The sequence below is a fragment of the Puntigrus tetrazona genome, unplaced genomic scaffold (assembly GCF_018831695.1).
Source record: "Puntigrus tetrazona isolate hp1 unplaced genomic scaffold, ASM1883169v1 S000000520, whole genome shotgun sequence".
Lineage (NCBI taxonomy): Eukaryota > Metazoa > Chordata > Actinopteri > Cypriniformes > Cyprinidae > Puntigrus > Puntigrus tetrazona.
Window position 1 is genome coordinate 460,001 of NW_025048156.1, and position 25,000 is coordinate 485,000.

The following is a 25,000-nucleotide window of genomic DNA, read 5'->3' on the forward strand; positions in this document are numbered from 1 at the left end:
CTTGTACAACATTTCCACAGAGAGCTGAAGCTAAAAGAAACCCGGGTATTTGCCAAGAAAGCCTCACGCGTTTGCTCCAAAACTCAACATGCCTTCAATCTAAAGCCTGTTTACTCTCACAGACCTTCAGCGCTGGAGGCACAACTTTTCTTTTTTAGTTAAAACTGGATGTGTTCGAGCTCAAATAGAAATATTTAGATTATAAAATGTAAAATCACGAGTTTTTCACGATATATATATATATATATATATATATATATATATATATTTTTATTACCTTAACCATTAAATGAAAAAAATGTCAAAAAAAATTATATATATATTTATTTATTTATTTATTTTTTCATTTAAAGGTTATCACATAAAAATGATTAAAATCACTTTCAGATAGATACCAAGGCAACACCTCTCATTTTTAGTTGGACATATTTTACTAAAATAACTAAAACTAAAATAAAAATAAATGAAATAATATTAATTAAATAAAATAGCTAAACTAAACGAAACGAAAACAACACTGACACGAACAAATAATAAACAACTGTATTTAAAAAAAAAAAAACACGTAAAAAAATAAATAAACGTTGACAAAAAATGCTAAGTTAACTCTTTAGAATAGATATCACTTGTTAGCAATTAACTGCAGCTTTTCCCTCAATAAATTCTTAATTTTCTGCTTATTACTAGTTAGTGAGGTAGTTGCTAAGTTTAGGTGTTGGATAGGATTAGGGATGTAGAACAGGGCATTAATATGTACTTAGTAAGCGCTAATAAATGACTTATATATGCAAGCCAATAAGCAACTAATAACTGTACAATAGAGGAGATAATGCAACAATAAAGTTAACAAATGAGACCTTTTTGTAAAGTGCTATCAAGTGAACACTTGACGAGAAATGTCTGAGCGTTGATTAGAGACACTGGGATCTGAGTCATGGGGATCTGAGTCATGTGGATCTGCTCGCTATGGATGGGGATGAAAGAGACTCGGACACTCACCACTTCCTCGTGTGTACACTTCTCCACGTTGATGCCATTGACCTGCGCAGAGCAGAGAAAACACCCCGATCACCACTCATCCCCAGAGGCGTATCTCTGACATTATTTTCACGAGGGTTAAAGGGACGCAAACGAACACTTCATTTTCAGCAATATTTTAAAGATGCTACCGTTTAAAGTCATACGGTCTTCTGCATTTATATGATTAAAAATTTTAAGTATTACCGATGTTTAAAATGCTTTATATTTTCGTGGAACTAGTGCTGCTTTTTATATTTTTCCGGATTGTTTGGAAAAGAATTCAAAAGAACAGAACAGTTATTTGGAATAGAAATATTTATCTAAATGTCTTTACTGTCACTTTTATTGTTACTTTCACATTTAAATTGACAATTTAAATACATGAATTCATCATTAAACATTAATATATATATATATATATATATATATATATATATATATATATATATATATATATATATATATATATATATATATAAATAATGTTTTTATTCATTCATGTATATATATATATATATATATATATATATATATATATATATATATATATATATATATATATACACACATGAATGAATAAAAACATTATTTAAACACACAAACATAATATTTAAAAGGTACAAAATCATTTTAATTGCATGTTTATACCATTATACAATTTAATAATAGCCGTACATTTTAATTACAAAACACACACTTTTATATTTTGTTCTAATTTTAATTTTAGACCTGATAAATGTCACAACTGCGTACAAATACATGAATTATTATACAAAAGAAAAATATTTGGAAAGAAATTGAAGACTTATTACACTCTCAATTAAAAGTGAATGCACAGCACTACCTGCATCCTGCAAAAAAGCTGCTTGTTTTTTGATCGATTAAATATAAACTGTCCACCAAATATAACTGAAATGAATGAATTGTGTTCATCCTGAAGAGGAACGTTTGATCTTTACTTGAACTTGTGGCCTCATACTTGTACTGTATGTGTATTTATAAGGCCTATATATAAATATACATATATAATAAAGAGCTTCAATGACATTCAAAATGCAATAAAACCATTTGTTTCAGGAAGCACAGGAACTATTACTCTGTCACTTGCTCTCTTTCTCTGTTGCTGTTCCTCTGATTCATACAAAGAGATAAAGGTTAAACCTCCAGTCAAGCCAGAGAAAATGAATCAGAGGGAAGCGTCATTAAAATGCAGAGGAAACGGCTCTAACATGCACCCTTGGCCCCTGAGGGCCGCGTCAGGAGCGAGAGCCAGAAACACTGACCTGCAACACGGCGTCGCCGATAAACAGCATCCCCGTCTGATCGGCTGCGGCCCCGGACCGTCCAGACAGAGGTTAATGGAAAGATTGGGATATAATTACTCATTTAATAGCGCTTTAATGCGATGACATGGCAATCAGGATTTGAGTTTGACGAGCCTTTCGATCTAGCGGAGCGCTTTGGGACGAATTTCGCACAAATCTGGCTTTTAGTTCAATGCCTTCTGACAAACATGATGAAACTTCATAAGCTTTCTGGTATCAAGGGCGGATGTATTTCCACGCTTAGCGCCTCAGAAGAAAGAGAGGACAGCGGGAGGCTAATAAAAAGCAATAAAACCGCAAATGCGATGCACGGAGGCTTGAATTAGAAGTGATTAAAATACATCTGAACTCTATAGCACGCAACAAAGATAAACTGTTCTCAAACACTGATACTAATCACACGTTAGCAGCTTCTGTCAGACACTCGCGATGAAGAAACTATAACGCGAGCGAGTGCTAATTATACGGATATCAAACGGACTGCGTTCGGGCTGCGCCGCGCGTTTATCTCAAATGAAAAGCAAAAGCGGGAAGAACTGTACTCGGCAAGACATTAGGACGAGGAATGGTTCGGGTACGGGAATAGATGAGTTTGCTCTTTCATCAAATCTGGAGGGATGCGAATGGGTGCCGTCAGAATGAGAGCCTGATAAAAAAAAAAACACCCAGCGCGCGTCTGTGAGAAACAAACCGCTGAGTTCGTAAAAAAACGACTGCGTTCGTTTTCTGAATATAATGCATTTCATATGCAAATACGTCGGCCAATCACAGCAAGGGGGGGCGTGTCCATTAAAGTCGGTGATCGATAATGAGGCTTCTTCCGGTGAAAAAGTCCACATCCTGTTGTTTTTCCTACCTGGTCTCGTGGCATAAACGTTACTTGGCGCACTTTTCTGCGAGACGCGAAATATGTACCAACAGGTACATATTTCTGCCGTTTCCAAAAGTTTCCAAAAACATGGCAGTAAAATTTGCGCACAATTGCTTATGCTATATGAGCGTATGTGTATTTATAAGGCCTATATATATATATATATATATATATATATATATATATATAAAGAGCTTCAATGACATTCAAAATGTAATAAAACCATTTGTTTCAGGAAGCACAGGAACTATTATGTCACTTGCTCTCTTATGTGTGCTATATGAGCATGTCACGACTTCAAAACAACATCATCGTGATGTTTTTAATCCGCTGCTGACGGCACCCATTCACATCCACTTATGCTGCGTTTCATTCAATCGGACGGAGAAACAAACTCATTTTGAGTTTTCAGAAAACTCATTTTTGGGTGAACTGCTCCTCTAACGGTTACGGCTGGCGCCGCGCTTTGCTTTACAGCGGATGGGAGGAACGCTTGTCATCTTACCTACTTGATCTTTGAAAATCTTTGAGATGACCACAGGCACTTTATGTTCTGCTCCCCCCTGAAATGCACGAAGAGCCGTCAAGGAAACTCACTTCTACATCTCACATCCAGCACCGTTCAGAAATACAAATCTATCGCCTCTTCAAAGATTATTGTGAATAAGACTAATGAGACTTGATCCTCATATCTAGATCCTCTTTGATCTTTAAAAGACTAATATTGTGCAATAATTATCTGGCCTGTGGAGATACGCGTGCACTACCTGAGCGTGTTTAATTAAGCTCTTTAAAGTGAACGAACGATATTAAAAGAAGCAAAAGACCTACTTTGATACTCAGACCGAGACCTCCAGTCAGCTGTCTTCGAAGTACAACAGTTCTGTGCTTTAAAAAATGGGAATTTAGTTGGTAAAATATTCATAGCATCGATAACGCACCTCATAATTAAAGAAAGAAAACGCTTCTGTTGTAGCCTGTACAACAAAATGCTTTATGCAGATGATATCAGGCTAAATTGCTAAACATGGAGAGAATTCAAATGCAATAACATTTTTAAAAAAAAAGCTCAAAACATGCACAAGTAAAAATGAATAATAAAATAAAATAAAATAAAATAATAATTATTATTGTTATTATTATTACCTATAATACTAATAATAATAATAACACTAGACATAAACAACATAATTTATTAAATTATAATTATTTTATAATAATTATAATAATAATAATAATGACGATTATTATTATTATTATTATTATTATTATTATTATTATTATTATAATAATAATAATAATAATAATAATAATAATAATAATAATAATAATAATAATTAAATAATAATAATTATAATTTAATAAATTATGTTGTTTATGACTAGTGTTTTTTTTAAATAACATTTTAAAAACACAAAACGCCATAACAGGTAACATTGGGAAATAAAATTAAATAGATACATGTTTTGTTATTCGTTAACGTATTATAAATGAACAAAAACAGTTATCATCAGTCAAATTAATAAATGCACACATATTTTACTCTTTACATGGTGATTTTTTAAAGCAAGCTTTAAAAGACATTTAAAAGCTTTCAAACGCATGTAACATTAGGCTCGAAGAATACCTAAACACATTTTACAAAAGTAATGAAATGAAGAAATACGCGCAACTCAACTCTCCAGTTGTGAAAATGCGCTCAAAATATTTAAAGAAGGTTCCCCGTAAGCAGTGTGACGGATCGCTGTGATGATTTAGTCATCTTCATGGGGATGAGCTGATCGTCAAACTCTTACGGTTTCTTACATAATGTAAAAGATCCTTCTTACTTTCTTTTAATTGCGCAAAACTCAAAATGCGTTTCTGGGTCAAAGTGATGGATCAGGTGGCTTATAGTTATGAAGCAGACTGTGATGAGGCTCTAAACCTCTCTAATGACGTTGATTGTGATTATATCGGGTTCTCCAGCATGATTGTGCATGTATTTAATGACTGCCGTTGTGTTTTGAGCGTGAAGCCGGTGAAGGATGAGGATGATGATGATGATGATGATGTGAGTCGTGACTGAGTCGAATGTAAAGACTCGGTACTTACATTTAGATGCGAGTCACCGCCGCTCACACAAACCACATCCTGCTTCTGTATGATTAACAGCTCTTTCGTTAACTTTAAACGAACGTCGTATGTGTTACTCGTGTGTTCGTCGTACAAAAGGGCAAGTCCGGTTTTCGTCTGGGGAAAAAAAAAACAAACGTGTTAGACGTTAATAAAAAAGTTGCATCGATTGATTAAGGGGGAAAGTCTGTCTAATAGTGACCTGAAGGAAATTCACAAATGACTTGATGTTTGGTACAGAACAAAACAAAAATGTAAATGATGCACAACCTAACATTCAAGCAGTTGTTTGTCTTAAAGGAACAGCTCGTGCCAAAATAAACACCTGCAGTGAGTCATGTTTCATGCATATTTTTTTTTAATGAGTTAAATTAATTGGCTTTATAGTTAATGGATTTATGCTGATTCGAAGCAATTTGAATGAATGCGTTTTGAAAATATGATCATTTAAATAAAATCAAATAGATGTCCATAATTAATGATATTTTAATAAGAATAAGACTAAGAATAATTGAAATGCAGAACTGTTATATATATATGCATAGAAAGTTTATATATATATACACATATATACAGACGTGGACAAAATTGTTGGTACCCTTTGGTCAATGAAAGAAAAACTCACAATGGTCACAGAAATAACTGTTATCTGACAGTAATAATAAATAAAAATTCTATAAATGTTAACCAATGAAAGTCAGACATTGTTTTTCAACCATGCTTCAACAGAATTATTTAAAAAAATAAACTCACGAAACAGGCATGGACAAAAATGATGGTACCCCTAGAAAACACTGAAAATAATGTGACCAAAGGGACATGTTAATTCAAGGTGTGTCCACTAATTAGCATCACAGGTGTCTACAACCTTGTAATCAGCCATTGGGCCTATATATATGGCTCCAGGTAATCACTGTGTTGTTTGGTGATATGGTGTGTACCACACTCGACATGGACCAGAGGAAGCAAAGGAAAGAGTTGTCTCAAGAGATCAGAAAGAAAATTATAGACAAGCATGTTAAAGGTAAAGGCTATAAGACCATCTCCAAGCAACTAGATGTTCCTGTGACTACAGTTGCACATATTATTCAGAAGTTTAAGATCCATGGGACTGTAGCCAACCTCCTGGACGTGGCGCGGGAGGAAAATTGATGACAAATCTAAGAGACGGATAATCCGAATGGTAACAAAAGAGCCTAGAAAGACTTCTAAAGAGATTCAAGGTGAACTTCATGCTCAAGGAACATCAGTGTCAGATCGCACCATCCGTCGTTGTTTGAGCCAAAGTGGACTACATGGGAGACGACCAAGGAGGACACCATTGTTGAAAACGAATCATAAAAAGCAAGACTGGAATATGCCAAACTACATGTTGACAAGCCACAAAGCTTCTGGGAGAATGTCCTGTGGACAGATGAGACAAAAATCGAAGTTTTTGCCAAGGCACATCAGCTGTATGTTCACAGACGAAAAAATGAAGCATATCAAGAAAAGAACACTGTCCCTACTGTGAAACATGGAGGAGGCTCTGTGTTATGTTCTGGGGCTGCTTTGCTGCGTCTGGCATAGGGTGTCTTGAATCTGTGCAGGGTACAATGAAATCTCAAGACTATCAAGGAATTCTAGAGAGAAATGTACTAGCCAGTGTCAGAAAGCTTGGTCTCAGTCGCAGGTCATGGGTCTTGCAACAGGACAATGACCCAAAACACACCGCTAAAAACACCCAAGAATGGCTAAGAGGAAAAATTGGACTATTGTAAAGTGGCCTTCTATGAGCCCTGACCTCAATCCTATTGAGCATCTTTGGAAGGAGCTGAAACATGCAGTCTGGAAAAGGCACCCTTCAAACCGGACACAACTGGAGCAGTTTGCTCATGAGGAGTGGGCCAAAATACCTGCTGAGAGGTGCAGAAGTCTCATTGACAGTTACAGGAAGCGTTTGATTGCAGTGATTGCCTCAAAGGTTGCGCAACAAAATATTAAGTTAGGGGTACCATCATTTTTGTCCAGGTCTGTTTCATGAGTTTATTTTTTTAATAATTCTGTTGAAGCATGGTTGAAAAACAATGTCTGACTTTCATTGGTTAACATTTATAGAATTTTATTTATTATTACTTTTGTCAGATTAAAGTTATTTCTGTGACCATTGTGAGTTTTTCTTTCATTGACCAAAGGGTACCAACAATTTTGTCCACGTCTGTATATATATATATATATATATATATATATATATATATATACACACACACACACACACATATATATATATATATATATATATATATATATATATATATATATATATATATACATAAATATACATATATATATATATATATATATATATATATATACATATATATATATATATATATATATATATATATATATATATGAATAAACTTTATATGCAATTCAATCATTTAAATATTATATACAAAAATGATATAATAATATTTCCTCCACAGAGTTGATGCAAAGCTACTCATGAATTACTTCAACGTTTAAATTTGACATTTAAATCATTTAAAGTGAAAATGTAATGTCACCTAACACCAGCGAACATGCAAGCGTGGTCAATTATTGAAACATTAATTTAAAATCTCACAGGGACTTATTTTATCTCAAAGAAGTTCAGATGACAAAAGAAAACGAAAAAAAAAATCAATGAAAATGTAATAAAAGTACTAGATCTGACTCATGCAAGATATAAATATTGTTGGCTCTCGAATTTCTTGTGTAAGCTGCTTCGGATAAAAGCATCTGCTAAAATGCGGTAATGCAACTGTAAAATAAGAGCTTTGTGCAGGAAACGCTCTCAAGACTGAGATTAATGTAAAAACACCTGTTTCTGCCTCCACTTTGTGATGTTGTCTCGGTCTCTTCTGGAAGATAAACTGAATAAATGCGAGAGAAAAGTCGCCCGTGGATCTTTCAATTACTTTCAGAGTCGAGAGAGCAGTGTTAATTCAGTTAACCCACAAAAGAGTCCCGGAGGAGCTTCCCGTGGCTGAAGAATACTCCTCGCGACGGAATCAATTACAATCTGTATTTATCAGGCTTTCTGTGGCTTCACAGTTGCTTTCAAACCTGCAACCTGAGCAGAACTGAACCGAGGAGCAGTCTGTCTCTCCTCATCAACACTAACACGTCCATTACAGAGCCGCTGAAGAGCAGGATCACGGCTCACAGCTAGCAGAAACCAAAACCAGGGCTGCTAGGCTACTGGAGACGACTTCAACTCGATTATTTTTAGCCACAAGAGTGATGAGAGACGTCCACAATAACAACGAAACCTTAATAACAGAAACAAACAGGGTGTGCTGTTTATAGTAAAACAGACAGAATAGTAGCTCCGCCCACTTCCTTTCCCACTCTGTGATGTAGAGAAGTGGGGGCGTGTTTAAACGAGTCGTTTTAAGGAACTCTGACCTGATTAATAATTTGCAAACAATCGTTTCATGTTGCTGACGAATCATGTTTGCGAAATGATTCGCGAACCACCTCCAAAGATCCGATCTAAATCAAATGATTCACGATACGCAAAGCCCCACCTTTGCAAACGGGCGTCACTGATGTAATACAAAACTAAACAAGTGAATATGAATATGAACAAATTAAATAAGTAAATAAAATTGATTAAATGTTGCTAAAAAAGACTATTTTGCGTATTGGGTGTAATGCAATGTGTTCATGTGGTTCTTGACTCTCTTTATAGTCTCTGTTCAGAGTCAGCACAGATTCAGGAATCAGTCGTCCGTGAACGTGCTGAACACACTCTAATATTTGTGTTCGACTGTAAACACAACTTAACGCTGATTTATAGTCGCGTCCTCTTTTGGAAACACGAAACAAAGTAGTTTCACTTTCACGGCGTCTCCAGAACATGGCGCCCTCAGCAACGCTACACACAGAATAGTAGCTCCGCCCACTTTCTTTCCCACTCTGTGATGTAGAGAAGTGGGGGCGTGTTTAAACGAGTCGTTTTAGGGGGATGTGAAAAAGTCATAACTTTTATAAAGAATATTTTAATACTTTAATCTTTGAAAGTTTAGGGATCTGATCTATGCACTTGTAACAATGTTTTAAAAACATATAACAAACTTAACTAAAATTGAAAATAATAATAACAGAAGATGTGAAATTATAAATTAACATTTAGATAATAACATTTAGATGACACTAAAAACGTCAAAATAAAAACTAATTCAAAATAATACCAATATCTCAATTGCATTAAAGAAAGACTTTAAGCAACTTAAGAATCATTTTAAGCAACTGATTCTTGTATTTCAGAGCAACTTGATAAACTCTGCAGCTAGATCAACACACTCTTATAAAGAACCATCAGTCTAGCGGCATTTATCTGTACAAACATCCCTGAAAACATCAAACCGCAGCCGAAGATCGCTGACAGGGATCTCCAAAGACAAATAACAAGCGGCGTGATGTTTGGTCACGCACAGATGAACGTCAGCACAGCAAAACCTCCCGAGAAGAACATCCCCATATTTGCTTCAGAATAATTGACTGCGAGTCAAGTTATCAGAGAAATGCAGCAGACGAAACTGACGAAACGACTGGGTGATACTGCAGGAAGAGAGAAATTAGATTTTGCATCAATAAAGTGAAAAGTGTGGAGGCTGACATCCTCAAGACTCACTGCACGCTAAAACACACGACTTTAGTTTTTCTTCTAATTTTAGCCTCGATATCCAAACAAATCCGTTTCTGATCAAATCCGGCTGCAGCGACAGACATTTCTTCAACGCATAAAATCAATCGTAGATAGAATAACCAAACACGTTAAGTCACGTCTGCTCCGGTTTATTTCACGAAGACGCAATGACGATCCGATAGAGCGCATGTTTGAAAAATAGATTTTTTTTTGTAGACCGAATCATTTCCAATTTTTTTTTTACACTGAATTATGCAATAGTGTAATACAAAAACAAAGGAAATATAAATTGTGAGTTTTAAAAAAAATAAAATATGAATATGCATATATTATCCAGGCATATTATTGTAAAGTAAAAATATTTTATTAACGGAAATAACATTGAAAACAGTTCAAAAAGTAAAAAAAAAACACTAAAACTGAAATAGAAAAGACTGTATATAGACATGATTATAATTTCAGCTAAATTACTAACACTCTAAACCTAAAAATAAAAATGCAAGCAGAAAATATGCAAATATGCTAAACCAGTATATCAATGATCAAGCAATATATCAATTTATTGTGATTAATCGTATTCAAAATAAAAGTTTTTGTATAAATATTGGGAGTGTGCACTGTGTACATTTATTATGTAAATATAAATACACCAGCATGCATGCATACATTTAAGAAAAATCTGTTACATATATATTTATATATGATGTCATTTAAATGATTTTGAATATATACATCCAAATATATACTATATATATATATATATATATATATATATATATATATATATATATATATATATATATATATATATGTGTGTGTGTGTGTGTGTGTGTATATATATATATATATATATATATATATATATAATATGCAATATAATGTATATAATATATATACACACACACACACATATATATATATATATATATATATATATATATATATATATATATATATATATATATATATATATATATATACATACATTACATATTATGCATAAAATGTGTCTTATTAATTTAAAGAAGCATCATGTATTTTGCGCAGTGCACGTATGATGATGATGATGATGATGATGGTGATGATGAGTCCGGTTCTGACAGACCCACAGTCTCTCTGTTCTGGCCTAGTTCTCTCTCTGGCACCTAAACCCATTCTCCCCGGAGACACCGGGATGTAGGTCAAGTGAGTCTCCCGTTAGGGAGAAGATAATTAATCAAAGTTTGGAGTTATAGAGCACACACACGCTCAACACGCAGGAAAGGTGAGCTCCTGCTATATTTATACAGCGTTCGCAAAGATAGCCGGGAAAGCCTTCGTTCTACGGCAGAATCTCTGGAGAAATCTGGGCTTAGACGCTTCGCTCAAGGCCACAACTGTGGCTGTCACGGCCTGATGGTTTGGTTGGGACTGAAATCCAGATTTGGCCGAAGGATCTGGCTAAGGGTCACCTCTGCATGACGGCCCTCGGGCGCCAACTCTCAGCAAAACACCCCCAACCCCCCAAAAACAGACCGTTTCTCCAGCCAGAGCTCATGAAACGTCCAAGAGTATCACCTCAGACAGGAAAGCAGCTTCACTTTCCTTCAGCTAACGCTAGTGAACGATACATCAATATTTAACTAAAACCATAAAAACATTTATTGTGTGCGAGTTACTTATATATTTATTACTTGTATTTTTGACTTACAAATTATTTATTAAAAGTAGCGCTGTCAAATTATTCATCGCAAATTAACTACGAGAATAACATTTTTTATGTACAGAATGTATGTATATGTACTGTGTGTATCTACTATGGATATATAAATAAATATATACAGTATATTGTTCAAAAATATATTATTTTAATATATGTATATATGTATATGTGTGTATATATATACAGTATATATATATATATATATATATATATATATATATATAAAAATATAGTAATATGTTTTCTTAATATATACATTCATTCGTAATAAATACATTTTGTAAACAAAAACTTTTACAATAAAAATTTTTATTAAAATATATAACGAATATAAAAATATAAATAAAAATATTAAAACTACTAAAATGTCCTAAAAATATAAATTAAATTACAAAATCTTTACACAAAAAACTAAAATTAAAACATGAACTATTTTTAATTCAATATTATATATATCTATATATATATATATATATATATATATATATATATATATATATATATATATATATAAATAATAGTATTAACATAAATTTTCTTTTTAAAAAAACAAATTTTCACTCTTAAAAATAAAGGTGCTTAATAGATTCCTAGAAACATCATAGATTGATGTAACATAATAGATTGCAAAGAAACATCAAGTCTTTTTTAACTTTTTATAATTTGAAGAACCTTTAATGATCCTCTTTTGTGAAACGGAAAGGTTCTTCAAAAGTTAAAGGTTTTCTACAGAACCATTTAGATAAAAAAAAAGTTATCTGCGGCACCGTAATAAACCTTTAAACCTCACCGAATAAATAAAATAAATTCGGTAAAAACAATACGGCAATTTTTGGCAAGGTGACAAAGCGAAAATGTCCAACATCATCAGCTCAGGAAAGCAGCATCACATTTCCTTCGGCGAATTAATGCAAAGCAGCTAGTTTATGTAATGCTTTTCACAACGCAGGTTGTTTCCAGAAATAACATCTAATCTATGGAGACCGTGACAATGAAAACTCCCCAAATGATGTATGAATGAATGTGACAGCCACAAGGTATCTACACCGAGCATGCATCTGAATATCTTGCCCGCGTCTGACCGCAGAGGGACGGTCCTCTCGGGAAAAGGACATATGGCATATGTTGCTTTTGTCCATATTGGTTTTTATCTCTAGCGCTGAAGGCTGTCTGGAATTAGGAATAACCCGGGAGGAATGCATCGCAGTTCAAATCGTGCCTTTGGTGCGTTCTAGAATAAATCCCACAGAAAGCTGCTCTCGGGACTGAGCATGCAGCATGCAACGGTAAAAAACCAGACTCCGTGCTAAAATATACCGGGTGTATATACGAGTGGCATGCGAAAAAACAGACAAGGAGGAACTTTAAAGCAGCGCGGATTCTGTCAGATTTTTAAAAAGAACCGACTCGGCGTAAAAAAAAAACTCCACAAACTGCATCCAGACATCTGAAGACGTTCTGCACATCCAGTGAAGCATTTAAGAAGAAAGCAATGAATGCATTAAAGCCTTGTGTTACGGTGGATATTTTTTCCTGAACCCGGTAAAGCCTGACATACGAAACAATAGACTGAAAAAAAAATAGATTTTAAACAGAAGTTTACCGAACCGTCTGAAAGTACGCATGTGATTTTTTTGTCGTCGTGTTATATTTGATGCATCCGGCTGTTATGATTTATGTCATCGGATGCAGTGAAAATGCAGAGGAAAAAAAATACGAAGTACGCAACTTGATGCGGATGCTGATATGGACAAAAAGATGAATCGATCCTATCAGTGAGATCCTTATAACGGAAAAAAACTAACTTTAGTGGTCACTCTATGTCTGGATGAATATGTTTTAGTAGGACGAGACTAAAAGACAAAAAGTTCAAAACTATTATTCGGAGACGACGTGTGCAACAGGTTAAACTGTAAAGTTTAAAGCCTCGGGTATCATACATGATACAGTGTTAAAAACACGCTTTCATTAAACACAACAAAACACACAGATGTTTTGCATTTAAATGCATTGTAAAGATAATCAGAAACTAATATGGATTTCACCTGCTGCTGAAAACACCCTAAAAGTTGTGGTAAACGTATAGTGCCAAATATCAGTAAGATGGGTGTTTTTTCAAAGAAATTAATGCTTTTGTCTAGCAAGGACGAATTAAGCGAGTTTTTTAGTGTTACATCATTTTATTTTAGCTTTCTGTTTGACGTAGAATCGTGACGTGATTAAATATGTATCACTAAAACACTGAGCGGAACAAGCGTTTTGAAGCGTTTCTTGAGCATCGGATCGGTGCACTGGAATGATTTCAGAAGGATCGGGCGAAATCGAAGACTGAAGTAACGACGCTCTCGAAATATTTTCATACCAAAAACATGCTACGTTTACTGTTTTTACTCGATTTTTGCAACCTTGATGAACCATATTCGACAACACTATACAATAAGGTTCATTAGCTAGCAACAATAATTAACACGGGCTAGCATTTATTAATCTCACAGCAGTTAAAGCTAATTTCATAATAACATTAGCCCCTGCACTGTGAGGAACGTGAACTAACCATGAAGGATTGCGAGATGAATAAACACTGTAGTAAACGTTCGTTCGTGTTAGTTAGCACATGAACTAATGCTGACTAATGGCACCTTTTAGTGTTACTGAATAAAACCTGAGACGGTTAAGTCTTTAGCTTTTGCGATCGATTCCCAACCGTCCATTTTACATAAACCCCTTTTGGTAGAACTTGGAGCAAAAATAAGTCTTGTGTTGTGATGCACGCCGTCACTTGGATCCAGAATTACTCCGAGAATGATATAAGGCTTTAGTCACGCCGCCCACCCCTATCTACTGCTGTCTGAAAATGACCTTATCAAGCGACAAAAACTTCGATTTGTTAGATCTGTGATTTTAAACGCCTTTAAGGTCAATTATCTGCTTCAAACGATGATTACTTTTAAGTGTTTGCCATTGTAATTGTGAAATATTGCCTCTAATTTGAATTCACTGCAAAGGCGGAAGAGAGAGGAGCCACCGGACGGCTTCAATCAAGATAATAATTAGAAGAAGAATGAAGGTCAACCGCCGTCTGGAGATCAGATCACGGCTGATAATGTCGCACCGCTGCGGGGCCGGAGTCAACAGAGATGCTTTTGCACGAGGATGTAGTCTGCGGCTCACGCGTTCGGAAAGGGAAAGCGTCTGAGCGACTGATAATCGCAGACGCGCCAATCACAGAGTTCAAGTGCGCAGCCGTCCTGACAATCAGTGTGGAAAGCGGCAGAGAGGAATCAATCAAATTACCCCGATGGCCACCGCGAAGCCGCGGGCTGTAATGAATTCAATGCATTCTCGCCGGACGCTCTCGACGGTGGTCGCCGCATCCCAGCCAGAAATCGTTCGAGCACGTGGAATCCGAGCAGGAGAGCAAAGCCGAGCGAGCTATAATCATTGTTCACCCTCGGAAACGGCGTCTGAAACACTCGCACACAAAAACACGAACGTTCTAAACATTCCGTTTTTTAAAAATTCAAATGTTGCAGAGAACGTTAAGTGGAACGTTACACTGCGAACATTACGGGAACGTTACTTTTGATAGTTCGGTAACGCTTCACAACAAGGCATTAACCAGCATGAACGAACAATGAGCGGTGCATTTACTGCGGTTAAACTCATCTTTGTTAGCATCGGTTAATAAAAATACGATCCTTCGTTGCTAGCTCATGTTAGCTCACAGCGATTGACCGAGAGACCGAACGCTCGGCCGATTTCTGCCTCTGAAGAAGCCGGAACTCGACAATAGAAATAAAATAGCACGGGTCAGTCATTTATGTTATCGTTGTGAAACTAGGCGTATTTTTGTCACAAAAACTACATCGCAGTGCTTGCGGATAGATCTGATTTACACAGCTTTGAAATAATGGCCGCTTGAAATCTAGCAGCATTGCCAAGTTTGAAAGAAGAAAGTCGTGTACACCTAGGACGGCTTCGGGGGGAGTCGAATATGGGCTACTTTCATTTCCTATATCTTAAAAAAACAGTACTAATGCATTAGTAAATGCTGAAATGAGTAATAAATGCTATAGACGTATTGCTCATTCTTAGATGACGTTAACTAATTAACCTTATTGTAAAGTTTAATCCCTAGAAGTCTGCTGTATCATATTTGACATGCAAGGCCTGTAAATCATCAACATGATCAGAATTTTATTGTTAAACTCATCACAGTTGCTTTTTTAGTCTTTTAGATTTCTGTCAAGTAGACGTCAGAATAACTAGTAATATTTCCAGACGAACACACTTGATTCTCCATCAGTCGTTTTTTTAGTCTCAAATCTGATCTTTTGTTTCCAGAAGCTTCACTTTCACTGTTTCCCAGTCGGAGGAACGATCTTCGCAAGCCTCCGAAACGTCTCGCATCTTCGGTTTTTCTTCATCTCTCAATCGACATGGGATTATGTTTGGATCATTTCAATCTCATCTTACTAAGACGTATTATCGGAGATACAGAGTGACCACCAATGATCATATCACTTTATATCTATATGAGCCATAAAAGCCTTATGCATCAAATTTGATACTCGACAAAAGCATATGCACGGACGTTTTTTAGATTCGTTAAATAAACTGTTTTGTTAACTATTGCATAACAACTAATGTCTACTGAAATGCTGCATGCTTTGCTAGTAACACTCCCGACGAGGTCGTGCCTCAGATCTCAGGAAACGCATGTACCGCGTGTAAAAAGTCACTTTATATAAAATCACCTGTCGACTATGTCAATTATTCAGAGGATATTTTACTTTTACTCAAGCGGCATTAAAACCGGATCCCTGTACTTTTTACTCGACTGCATTTCTACGTCAGAAATGATGCTTTTTAATTCCCTGCGACTCCATTTAGGCCTCCGAAGCACAAAGCGCGCTTTTTTTTTTTTGCAGGTCATCGTGATTTCTTTCATCTTTTTGTCCATTAAAGTGAGCTTACAAAGCCCATCAAATTACACTCCCGGCTGAACTCACACAGCCAATGACATCCATTTCAGCGCGTTTAGACACAACTGCGGTCACTCGTCCTTGTGAAGAGACGTCTCATCGGTCAGCACAACACAGTCACGGGCCTAAAGCGAAAGGCTTTAATTAAAAGACGCAGATGACGATGGACTCGGGTGCAACAGCTAGAAAATTAACTGCGGGTGAATCTCAACTTTAACAATCTCGAGTAACATGTTTGATGAAGTCCAGTCAAACCTTTTTAAAAACAGTTACTTTCTAATATAGTTTTTCTGCTTTTATAGAATACAGTAAAATTGTCAAATATTTTTGCGAATATATTTTTAAAATATATATGTTTTATATACTATATATTTTAGATTGTAGCGTTTTAACTATAGACTATAGTTTTTGTTAATTTATTAAATCGGTTTACATAAGTGCTGTTGTGTTATTGTATTTATTTATTATTTGTCTATAATTTTGTTATAAAATAATTTGGAATTATAGAATTGAAATGTTAAAAAGATAGAATTATATAAATTATATTATTTAATTATTTTTATATTTTATTTATATATATATATATATATATATATATATATATATATATATATATATATATATATATATATATACACGTTTTAGTTTTTATTATTTTTAGTAATTTATGTAGCTTTAGTTAATTCTGAAATACTAACTATCCAAAATAAAGTTTGTTTTAAGGGTTATTTATTCATATATTTTGTTTATGTTAATGTTTTTTTAGTTCATTAGTCATGAAAACACACACACACACACACACACATATTCATATATATATATATAAATAAAAAAACTAAACCAAACCACATCATTCTAATATAATTCGTTTTGTTCGAAAGCTGAAAACGAATTTTTCTTTTTCGTAATTCATAAAATTGTTCCTGAAAGGACAGCGAGGACGCGACAGACATTCAATGTAAAAGTCCATAATGCACGTTCGCTGAATAAAAACAAATTTATTTCAACATAAAGAAATCTTACTGACCCAAACTTTTGAACTCAAGCACGTGGCCGCACAGTTTGACTTTTAATGAAGCAAAATCGACAGCATCCGCTTCAAGTCGAGCGTAAAATCTCCGTACTTTTTCCACCCCTGGGAATAAAGGCTTTGTCTTTGAACTCGAACCCTTTGTGCTGGTATGGAAATCCTCGCTGCCCACACAGTGAGGAAAAACATCGCCCGATGCTTCAGCGCGCCGAGTCTTATCAGTAAAGGTCAAAGCCGCTTCCAGCATGCAAACTCAATATTGCATTACAATATTTCATTTGACCAATTCGCCATCAATAACCAACTAATGAAACCCTATTAATAAAACACGCATCCTTGATTATCTGGCGCTCAGCGCTCCCGGCACCCTCATTTTCTCCAAAAACATTGCAATCATCAAACTCGGCGTTAGGAAGTCGCATTTAGGCGAGGTAAGTTTCCAAATGCGAAACGGAGCTCATTAAAATTCATACCTGTCGTGAATCAAAATGGAAATGAAAAGGCAAGGCTGGGCTCGGTGACAAAGACGGGGCTGAAAAGAGCCGTCTTTTTACAGGCTGAGTAAACACATCGGGACAGTATTAATAGAGTGTTTGCAGAATAATAGGCGGTCGTTTAAGAGCCGAGCGAGCGCGTGTTACGACGAGAGAGAGAGAGGGATTCACAGATAAAGACGACACCCGACGGGTCACGAGCGGCTTTATATTAAGGTTGACTAATTGCCCGACTGTGACTCCATTACGATCTGTAAATCAGCGCGGCCCCGGGGACGAATGGCGATAGATTTGTGCTGCAGCGGAGCTGAAAACGGCCCGACGCTGTGTGCATCAGATTCATTACGTTCATAACGCAATTATTAGCGGCGCTTGTGAAGGCACCGGCGTGATGAAACCTCTAACCTTGTAGAAAACAACGGCCTTTTTCAACAGTTGAGAGCGTGTGGAAGCAAAACAATCGTATTTTGGACTCAAACTGAGCAAAAACGCTGATATTTGCAATATTTGACAAGAAGCGATACAATACTGATGCTTCATTTAAACTTTAATGAGATCAGCAGTACAGCACATATATACATAAAACGATGTAAATATCAGGCTTCAGTATTAACATTATCTTGTAATAATAATATACGTAAAACATTTGGTACCCACATCTTGGATGCCTTGGACGGGAGCAGATAAACATCTCATATTTATTTTTGGGTGAACTATCTCTTAAAGTGAAATGAAAACTTTGCTTAAAACGTAAAAAACAAAAGGTCAGAAAAATATGTTTTCCCTTCGAATTAGGTTTGATTTTTTTTCTTGCCTCACTGAGGTGCTTTTTTGCTTCGTCCTAAGCAAAAAACGACCTAAATCGTGATCGTTTTTTAAGTCACTTTGCTTTATGTGAACGTTTCTTGATTCAAGAATGTTATTAAAAAGCAGGTTTCAAATATATAATGCGATGAAGCCCAGTGACCACCGAGAGAGGAGGATATGAAGAACAGATGTCTTGGAGGAACGGTGAAAGTAAAGGTTCTGGAAACAGACGCTTCTCAAAAGATCCCGGTGACCAGATTTGGCACGCAGTGATTTTTAAAAGTAAGTGTTCCTCTGGAAATGTCGCTAGTTTTTCTGACATTCGTTTGACAAAAGCCAGTCGACGCAGTAAAAATATACACGTTGCACCAGCTGAGGTTTTGAAAAAGCAAATTAGGCGACAGAAGGCATGCTGAAAAACCTTGTGTCGATCATTTAGAGAGCTTGCATGTCAAATACGACACAGTAGGCTTTAAAGGGTTAAACGTTCATACCTCATCCATCCTACCGATTCCTCAAGTCGCGTGTTGGCTTTACTAAGTGATCAGATGAATCATTTTCTCCCAAATCATATCAGCAAACCAGAAGATCACAGGAGAACCACAACACAAAGCACCCTAGCAACCACATAGCAACTAACTATCCTTGCTAACAACCCTTACTGTTGCAATACTCCCACATTAGCGCATGGCGGCAAGTTTTGCACGGACAAACATCGCTCTTTTTTTCTTTAAAAAAAGTTAAACCTGAATGCCAGTAAAAGCCTGCTGGTTGACTATAAACCATTGCTACCAAACCTCTAAACCTGTTAGAAACACAGCTCCAACTAGCAGCTAAAACCTTGAGTGCTGTCCTGCAGAACATGAATAAAAGATCGGTGACTTTTGAGGTTATAACATCCACGCGTCAATCACGGTCTCCGTAGGGCGCATTTAGCAGAGTCTCCAAGCCCCAAAGACAAGCACACGATAACTTTCCAGCAGCGTTTTCAGAGACACGCTGGTGCGAGCTGGATCTCAATCAAATCTCACAAGCATAAATAAGAGCTGGTAAGAGTTACAAAAGCCAATCCGCAAAAGTACACGTGCAAGACACGCCATTTGTTCTGGTGGCGGTTACGCCAGTTAATCTGAAATGTACATCTGCTGCGAGGCTAATAACATCACGTTAATGATCTTTATTCATTCTGACGCACAGATGAAATAAATCAATCAATACACAGTTTATACACAACGCTGCTCCCAGGGTTGCCAAGTCTGCAGCATTTCCATGGATTTAGAGCACGATAGGACGATTTTGACAAAACTGATTCAATCGCATATTACATAGATAAATAACTTTGACCGTACTTTTACTTATATTATGCAATAAATACAAGTAAAAATGTGCAAAAGCATTATAATATCATGTAATATGTAACTAGTAGAAATGCGTGTACATTTTTGCAAAGGTTGACGGTTTGACAATGCATACTGTTAATTGTTTTGTATATCAGGCTGTATAAGTAAAAATATGCATGCACTTTGCAAGGCTTGAACGCAAAACATTATATTCCAGGTTTTCAAGTAAATATATATGATGTGCATACAACTTGCTGCACTGACAATTTTGACAAATAGCAAAAAAAACTGCATAGCTAGGTTTGATGGCTCGACAAAGCATACTATTAGATGCAATGCATTTTTACTTTAATTTGACATTATATTGTATATTAACCCTAATATGCATACGTATTGCAAGGTTTGATGGTTTGGCATTATATTGCATTTGACTTGCATATTATATTGCATATGTTTTGCAATGGTTAGACAAAGCATTGTTTTACTCATACCGCGTATTGAACAATATTTTGCGGTACTCGGTATAAAGCATTTGTTTCTACTCGATTCTATTCCAGGAAAATGAAAACAGCACAGCTCTCTAAAGCACCCTAAATATTACAAGACATTTAGCAATGATGACGCGCTCGGGTTTTGTCACAGTGAACTCGAGCGGTTTCGAGATGTGGTACAGTTTGACTTTTGAGAGCAGACCTGGCAACCCTCGTCATTCACTCAACTGCATCCGTGACGATCACACGTCCACCGTTCCCCCCGAAAGATCAGCTCAAAGGTGAAGCCTGCACATCATGTCTGCACGAGACGAGTTTCTCAATGCAATGACAACACTCCGATCTCTTAATAACCGTACCGTACGTTCTCTGAGCAGGTTTCAGTAACCGGGTGCACCCCAGGAATGAATTCATGGGGAAAAAAAAAACACAAAATTATGATTGATTTCTGTTCTTACGGACATCCAATCTCTTTGAAGGTCTCCCAGAGGTTCTGTTTTTGGGCAGTTCTTCTCAAATCCGAAAGCAGCGAGCCAGCATTTATCGATACCTCAGGAAACCCTTCAAACCCCTCCAATCTGATAAAGGCGTACCGCAGTGCAACTGGCAGGACTCCATTTACCAATTAAGAAAAACCACAGCCGGGCACCAGAAATAGGACAGAACGTGTTAAAACAAACACGGCGAGCGAGCAGCAATCTCCAGCAGCGGTTGGAGTGCATTCGCAGAGAAATCCTTTGAGAGGACATCTCCGAACACCTCAAGAACAGCGCGAATGGAGCTACTCCACGCCGTCACACATCATTATCTCCACAAAGAGGAATACAGCAAATGGGAACAATAGCACAAAAAACTCATTTCGCCTTGAGATTACACTGTCACCTCAAATCTAGCAGGATTCGTTCTGTCAATTATGCAACATTTCCTGCATGGATTTATTGTTGTTGTCTTAATCACCGATGCCGTTGCACGTTTCCTTTCGCACTATTTGCCATTTATTTTACATTAATAGCTCATTATCAGACTCTCTTTCAGCCACAAGCCATCATTTACACTGAGAACCTAATTATTGTACTCTGGCATGGACTGACTTTAAATGCAAAAATGCCAATATATTCCATAACTATAATGTAGAAACCAAAATAAATGGGAAAAAAGCCCATATAGGTATATATATGTATATATACACTCTAAACCCAATTGCTCAGACATGTTGAGCGTGTCATCCATATACAAAATAATTGGTTGACCTCACATCTGCACAAAATGCACACAGTGTATTGTGAACTCAAAAAACGCAACGAAACCCAGCTGCCTAAATAAACTTAAAACAAACCTTCAAAACTGCCAGAAGCCAGCTATCCATCCAAAAATCACGTCAAATAGTTAAATCGCATTTTATGTGCAATGCAACCGAGTATTATAATATGAAAAGATCTGTAACTGTCCGTCTTCTCCCATGCATAAACGACAAAAAGTGCACCCAAAAGACAATAACGTTCACCGAAACGCAATAAAGCTCGGATCCTTTCAAATACAAACCCCGAGTCCAATCTCATCCACATCTCCTCGGTTTTTCGCACCCACGGCAAAGTTAGTTAAGCAAGTTACTATAGCAGTCCAGAGCCGTCTGTGACATCCCGTTTACATGCGTATGCACTAAGCCGAGAAAGTGAAGTTGAGTCGGATCTGCTGGTCTTACCCATGTTGGCACCAGGAGGCTGGCGGGTCTCTCTAGCAGATCAGGCTGATGTTTGGCGGCTGCGTTCATCTCCCATGCAGCCTCTGCTTCGGTGCACTGAAGTCACACGCGCTCGGATCTGTCATTTATATCCAGTGATGGCCGGGCATCGCGCTCAGCCTGTTGGGAAGGACGCGGCTCCGGGGTCCAGCATCCAAACGGACCCGAATCTGGATCGGAGGCGCTCGGCGCTGAAGACGCGTCCGCGCGGAGCCCGAGCGACCGGGGAGACGTGCTTATTCCCGCGAGTTGGAAAGAGACGCGTGCGTCGCGCTGGAGGACCGGAGCGCAAATGTTGAGCGCGTTTCCTTCTGCTGCCTCAGATATGATGAGCCCTTCAGCTCGAGCTCGTTTAACCCATCACTGACTGAACTCTACACACTCGACTAGAGCTGGGCGACGTGTCGAAATATTCATTGCACATTTGCGATGCGTAAAGCGAAGCGCGCCGCCGGTTTTATTCGATTAAGTTTCTGAAACGTCGCTTCATGGCACGTTTCTTTCGAGCAACTCTTCCCTTTCGTTGAGTTTTATCTGCAGCTCCGATTTAAACTCGGTTTGAGTTGGTAACTTTTGATTCATTTCTCCGAATGAGTTCAAATTTTAGTTAATCGGCTCGAAAGATTCGAGTCGTTTCGTGATCGATTCTTTTTTAGATATATATTCGTAGCACGTATAATTTACTTTCGTGAATTGGCTTTTGGTTGAAATATGGAGAAACTAAGTTTTAACTAGTTTTCAGTATTTTAGGGATTTTACTATATATATATACTTTGAATTTGAATAATTTGATATATACTATACTATATATATATATATATATATATATATATATATATATATATATATATATATATATTATTTTTTTTTTTTTTTTGGAACATCACTTCAGCTTTTATTTTATTTCAGTTGCCAAATCAACATTTGACCTTTTATTTCATGAGAATAAAAAATAAATAAATTTAAAAAAAACAGGCAATAGACTATATAAAATGACACCACATAAAATTACTGTAAAATTCCCTAAAATTCTAATTAAACTGAAAATATAAAAAGTAATTCAAAACACTAACAATTTGGCATAAATAACCTAACATTAATGCATTCATTTTGGCTATCGCAAATACAGCGTACATGAGCAACAAAACTCATAACGACGAACACATTATTGAAAACTAAAGAATTTTTTTTTTAATTTGCTGAGCGCATGAAACAAATGCAATCCTGCAATCACTTACTCTTACTGAATCCAACAGCATTTCTCTTGTTTCTCTTAATAATAATAGCATTGATTTCTTCTGCCAGAGGACGTTTAAGAGACTTCCCTTTCAATTTCAATGCTCACCGGCTAAAATAATGTGCCACTGGCCTAATTATTGTTTGCACTGTACTGTTAAAGCAGCCTCAGGGTCAGGCCGAATACTAGAAATGAGTAATTAAGCACTAGAGTTTAATGCACAGGGCCAATAAAGAGGAAATTAACAGCACAGCTTCAGTGCTCAAATTATTGGAGCATCTTTAAGCTCAAGATTAATTTGCGCAGTGCTCATTTTGTTAGGAACTCTGAAACGGACGACACCTGCGTACAAAATAGTTTTGCTCTTCTTACTTTTCTGATCCGTGGACAAATAGTTCGAAATTAAATTATTTTATTAAAAACGACAAAGGACCGAGAATACCAGTACCTGTGACGGGTGCGTTTCAGTGCTCGTCAGCTTTTTTGATTTAGATTGTTAAAACCACATTTATAACATTGTTTGTATTTGCATGAAAAACGAATGCGGTAATTCTTCAAACGTATTCAAACAATAAAACACGTTACAAATGAGCCATTTGTGCATCCAGTAAAGACATAATTACTTATTGTGACGACTTAGCAATGTCTTTTTAACACTGTAATGTCTTTTAACTTAACGTTGATTTATAGTCCGGAACATGGCGCCCGCAGCAACGCCACACGCAGAATAATAGCTCCGCCCACTTTCTTTACGTAAACATTTGGGCGGAGTTATGAAAATAAACCCACTCTGTGATGTAGAGAAGTGGGGGGCGTGTTTAAACGAGACGTTTTAGGGGGATGTGATTTAGGGGCATGAGATCTGATTGGTTTTGAGACTAGTCTTGGCGCTAACAGGGAAAAGAAAACTCGAAATGACGCCGTTCAAGTAAAAAAGAGACGTTAACGATCAGTACGTTGGCGAAACTCCTCATAGCGGAGCTTTGGACCATTTATAAACCGTATCGTTTCGTTCTGAACCTCACAGAGGCATCGTCTTGTTAGACTCCTGAGCGAACCGCTGCTGCATAATTAGATGCAAACGATTCCCAGCTTTAACGTTAAGATTTGTCCTCATTGCTTCTTGACCTTGTTCGTGTTTCGCACGCTTCCGAGTCGTCTACG

General features: G+C 36.6%; 1 protein-coding gene across 5 annotated transcripts in view; it reads right to left on the reverse strand.

Annotated features, from left to right (window-relative positions):
* Window positions 1-23,079, reverse strand: part of sntg2 (syntrophin, gamma 2) — a 62,156-nt gene extending 39,077 nt beyond the window's left edge. Inside the window, exons 1-6 of one of the 5 annotated variants that reach the window (XM_043232239.1) lie at window positions 22,561-23,079; window positions 5,311-5,448; window positions 4,048-4,104; window positions 3,722-3,779; window positions 2,304-2,347; window positions 1,000-1,041 (exon numbers count right to left, since the gene is read on the reverse strand). In XM_043232239.1, coding sequence (XP_043088174.1) covers window positions 1,000-1,041; window positions 2,304-2,347; window positions 3,722-3,779; window positions 4,048-4,104; window positions 5,311-5,448; window positions 22,561-22,629 — 408 coding nt within the window. In that variant the 5' untranslated portion in view covers window positions 22,630-23,079. The remainder of the gene's footprint in view (window positions 1-999; window positions 1,042-2,303; window positions 2,348-3,721; window positions 3,780-4,047; window positions 4,105-5,310; window positions 5,449-22,560) is intronic. The other 4 variants (XM_043232235.1, XM_043232236.1, XM_043232238.1 and 1 more) reach the window with 4 other exon arrangements.
* Window positions 23,080-25,000: the final 1,921 nt, after the last annotated feature.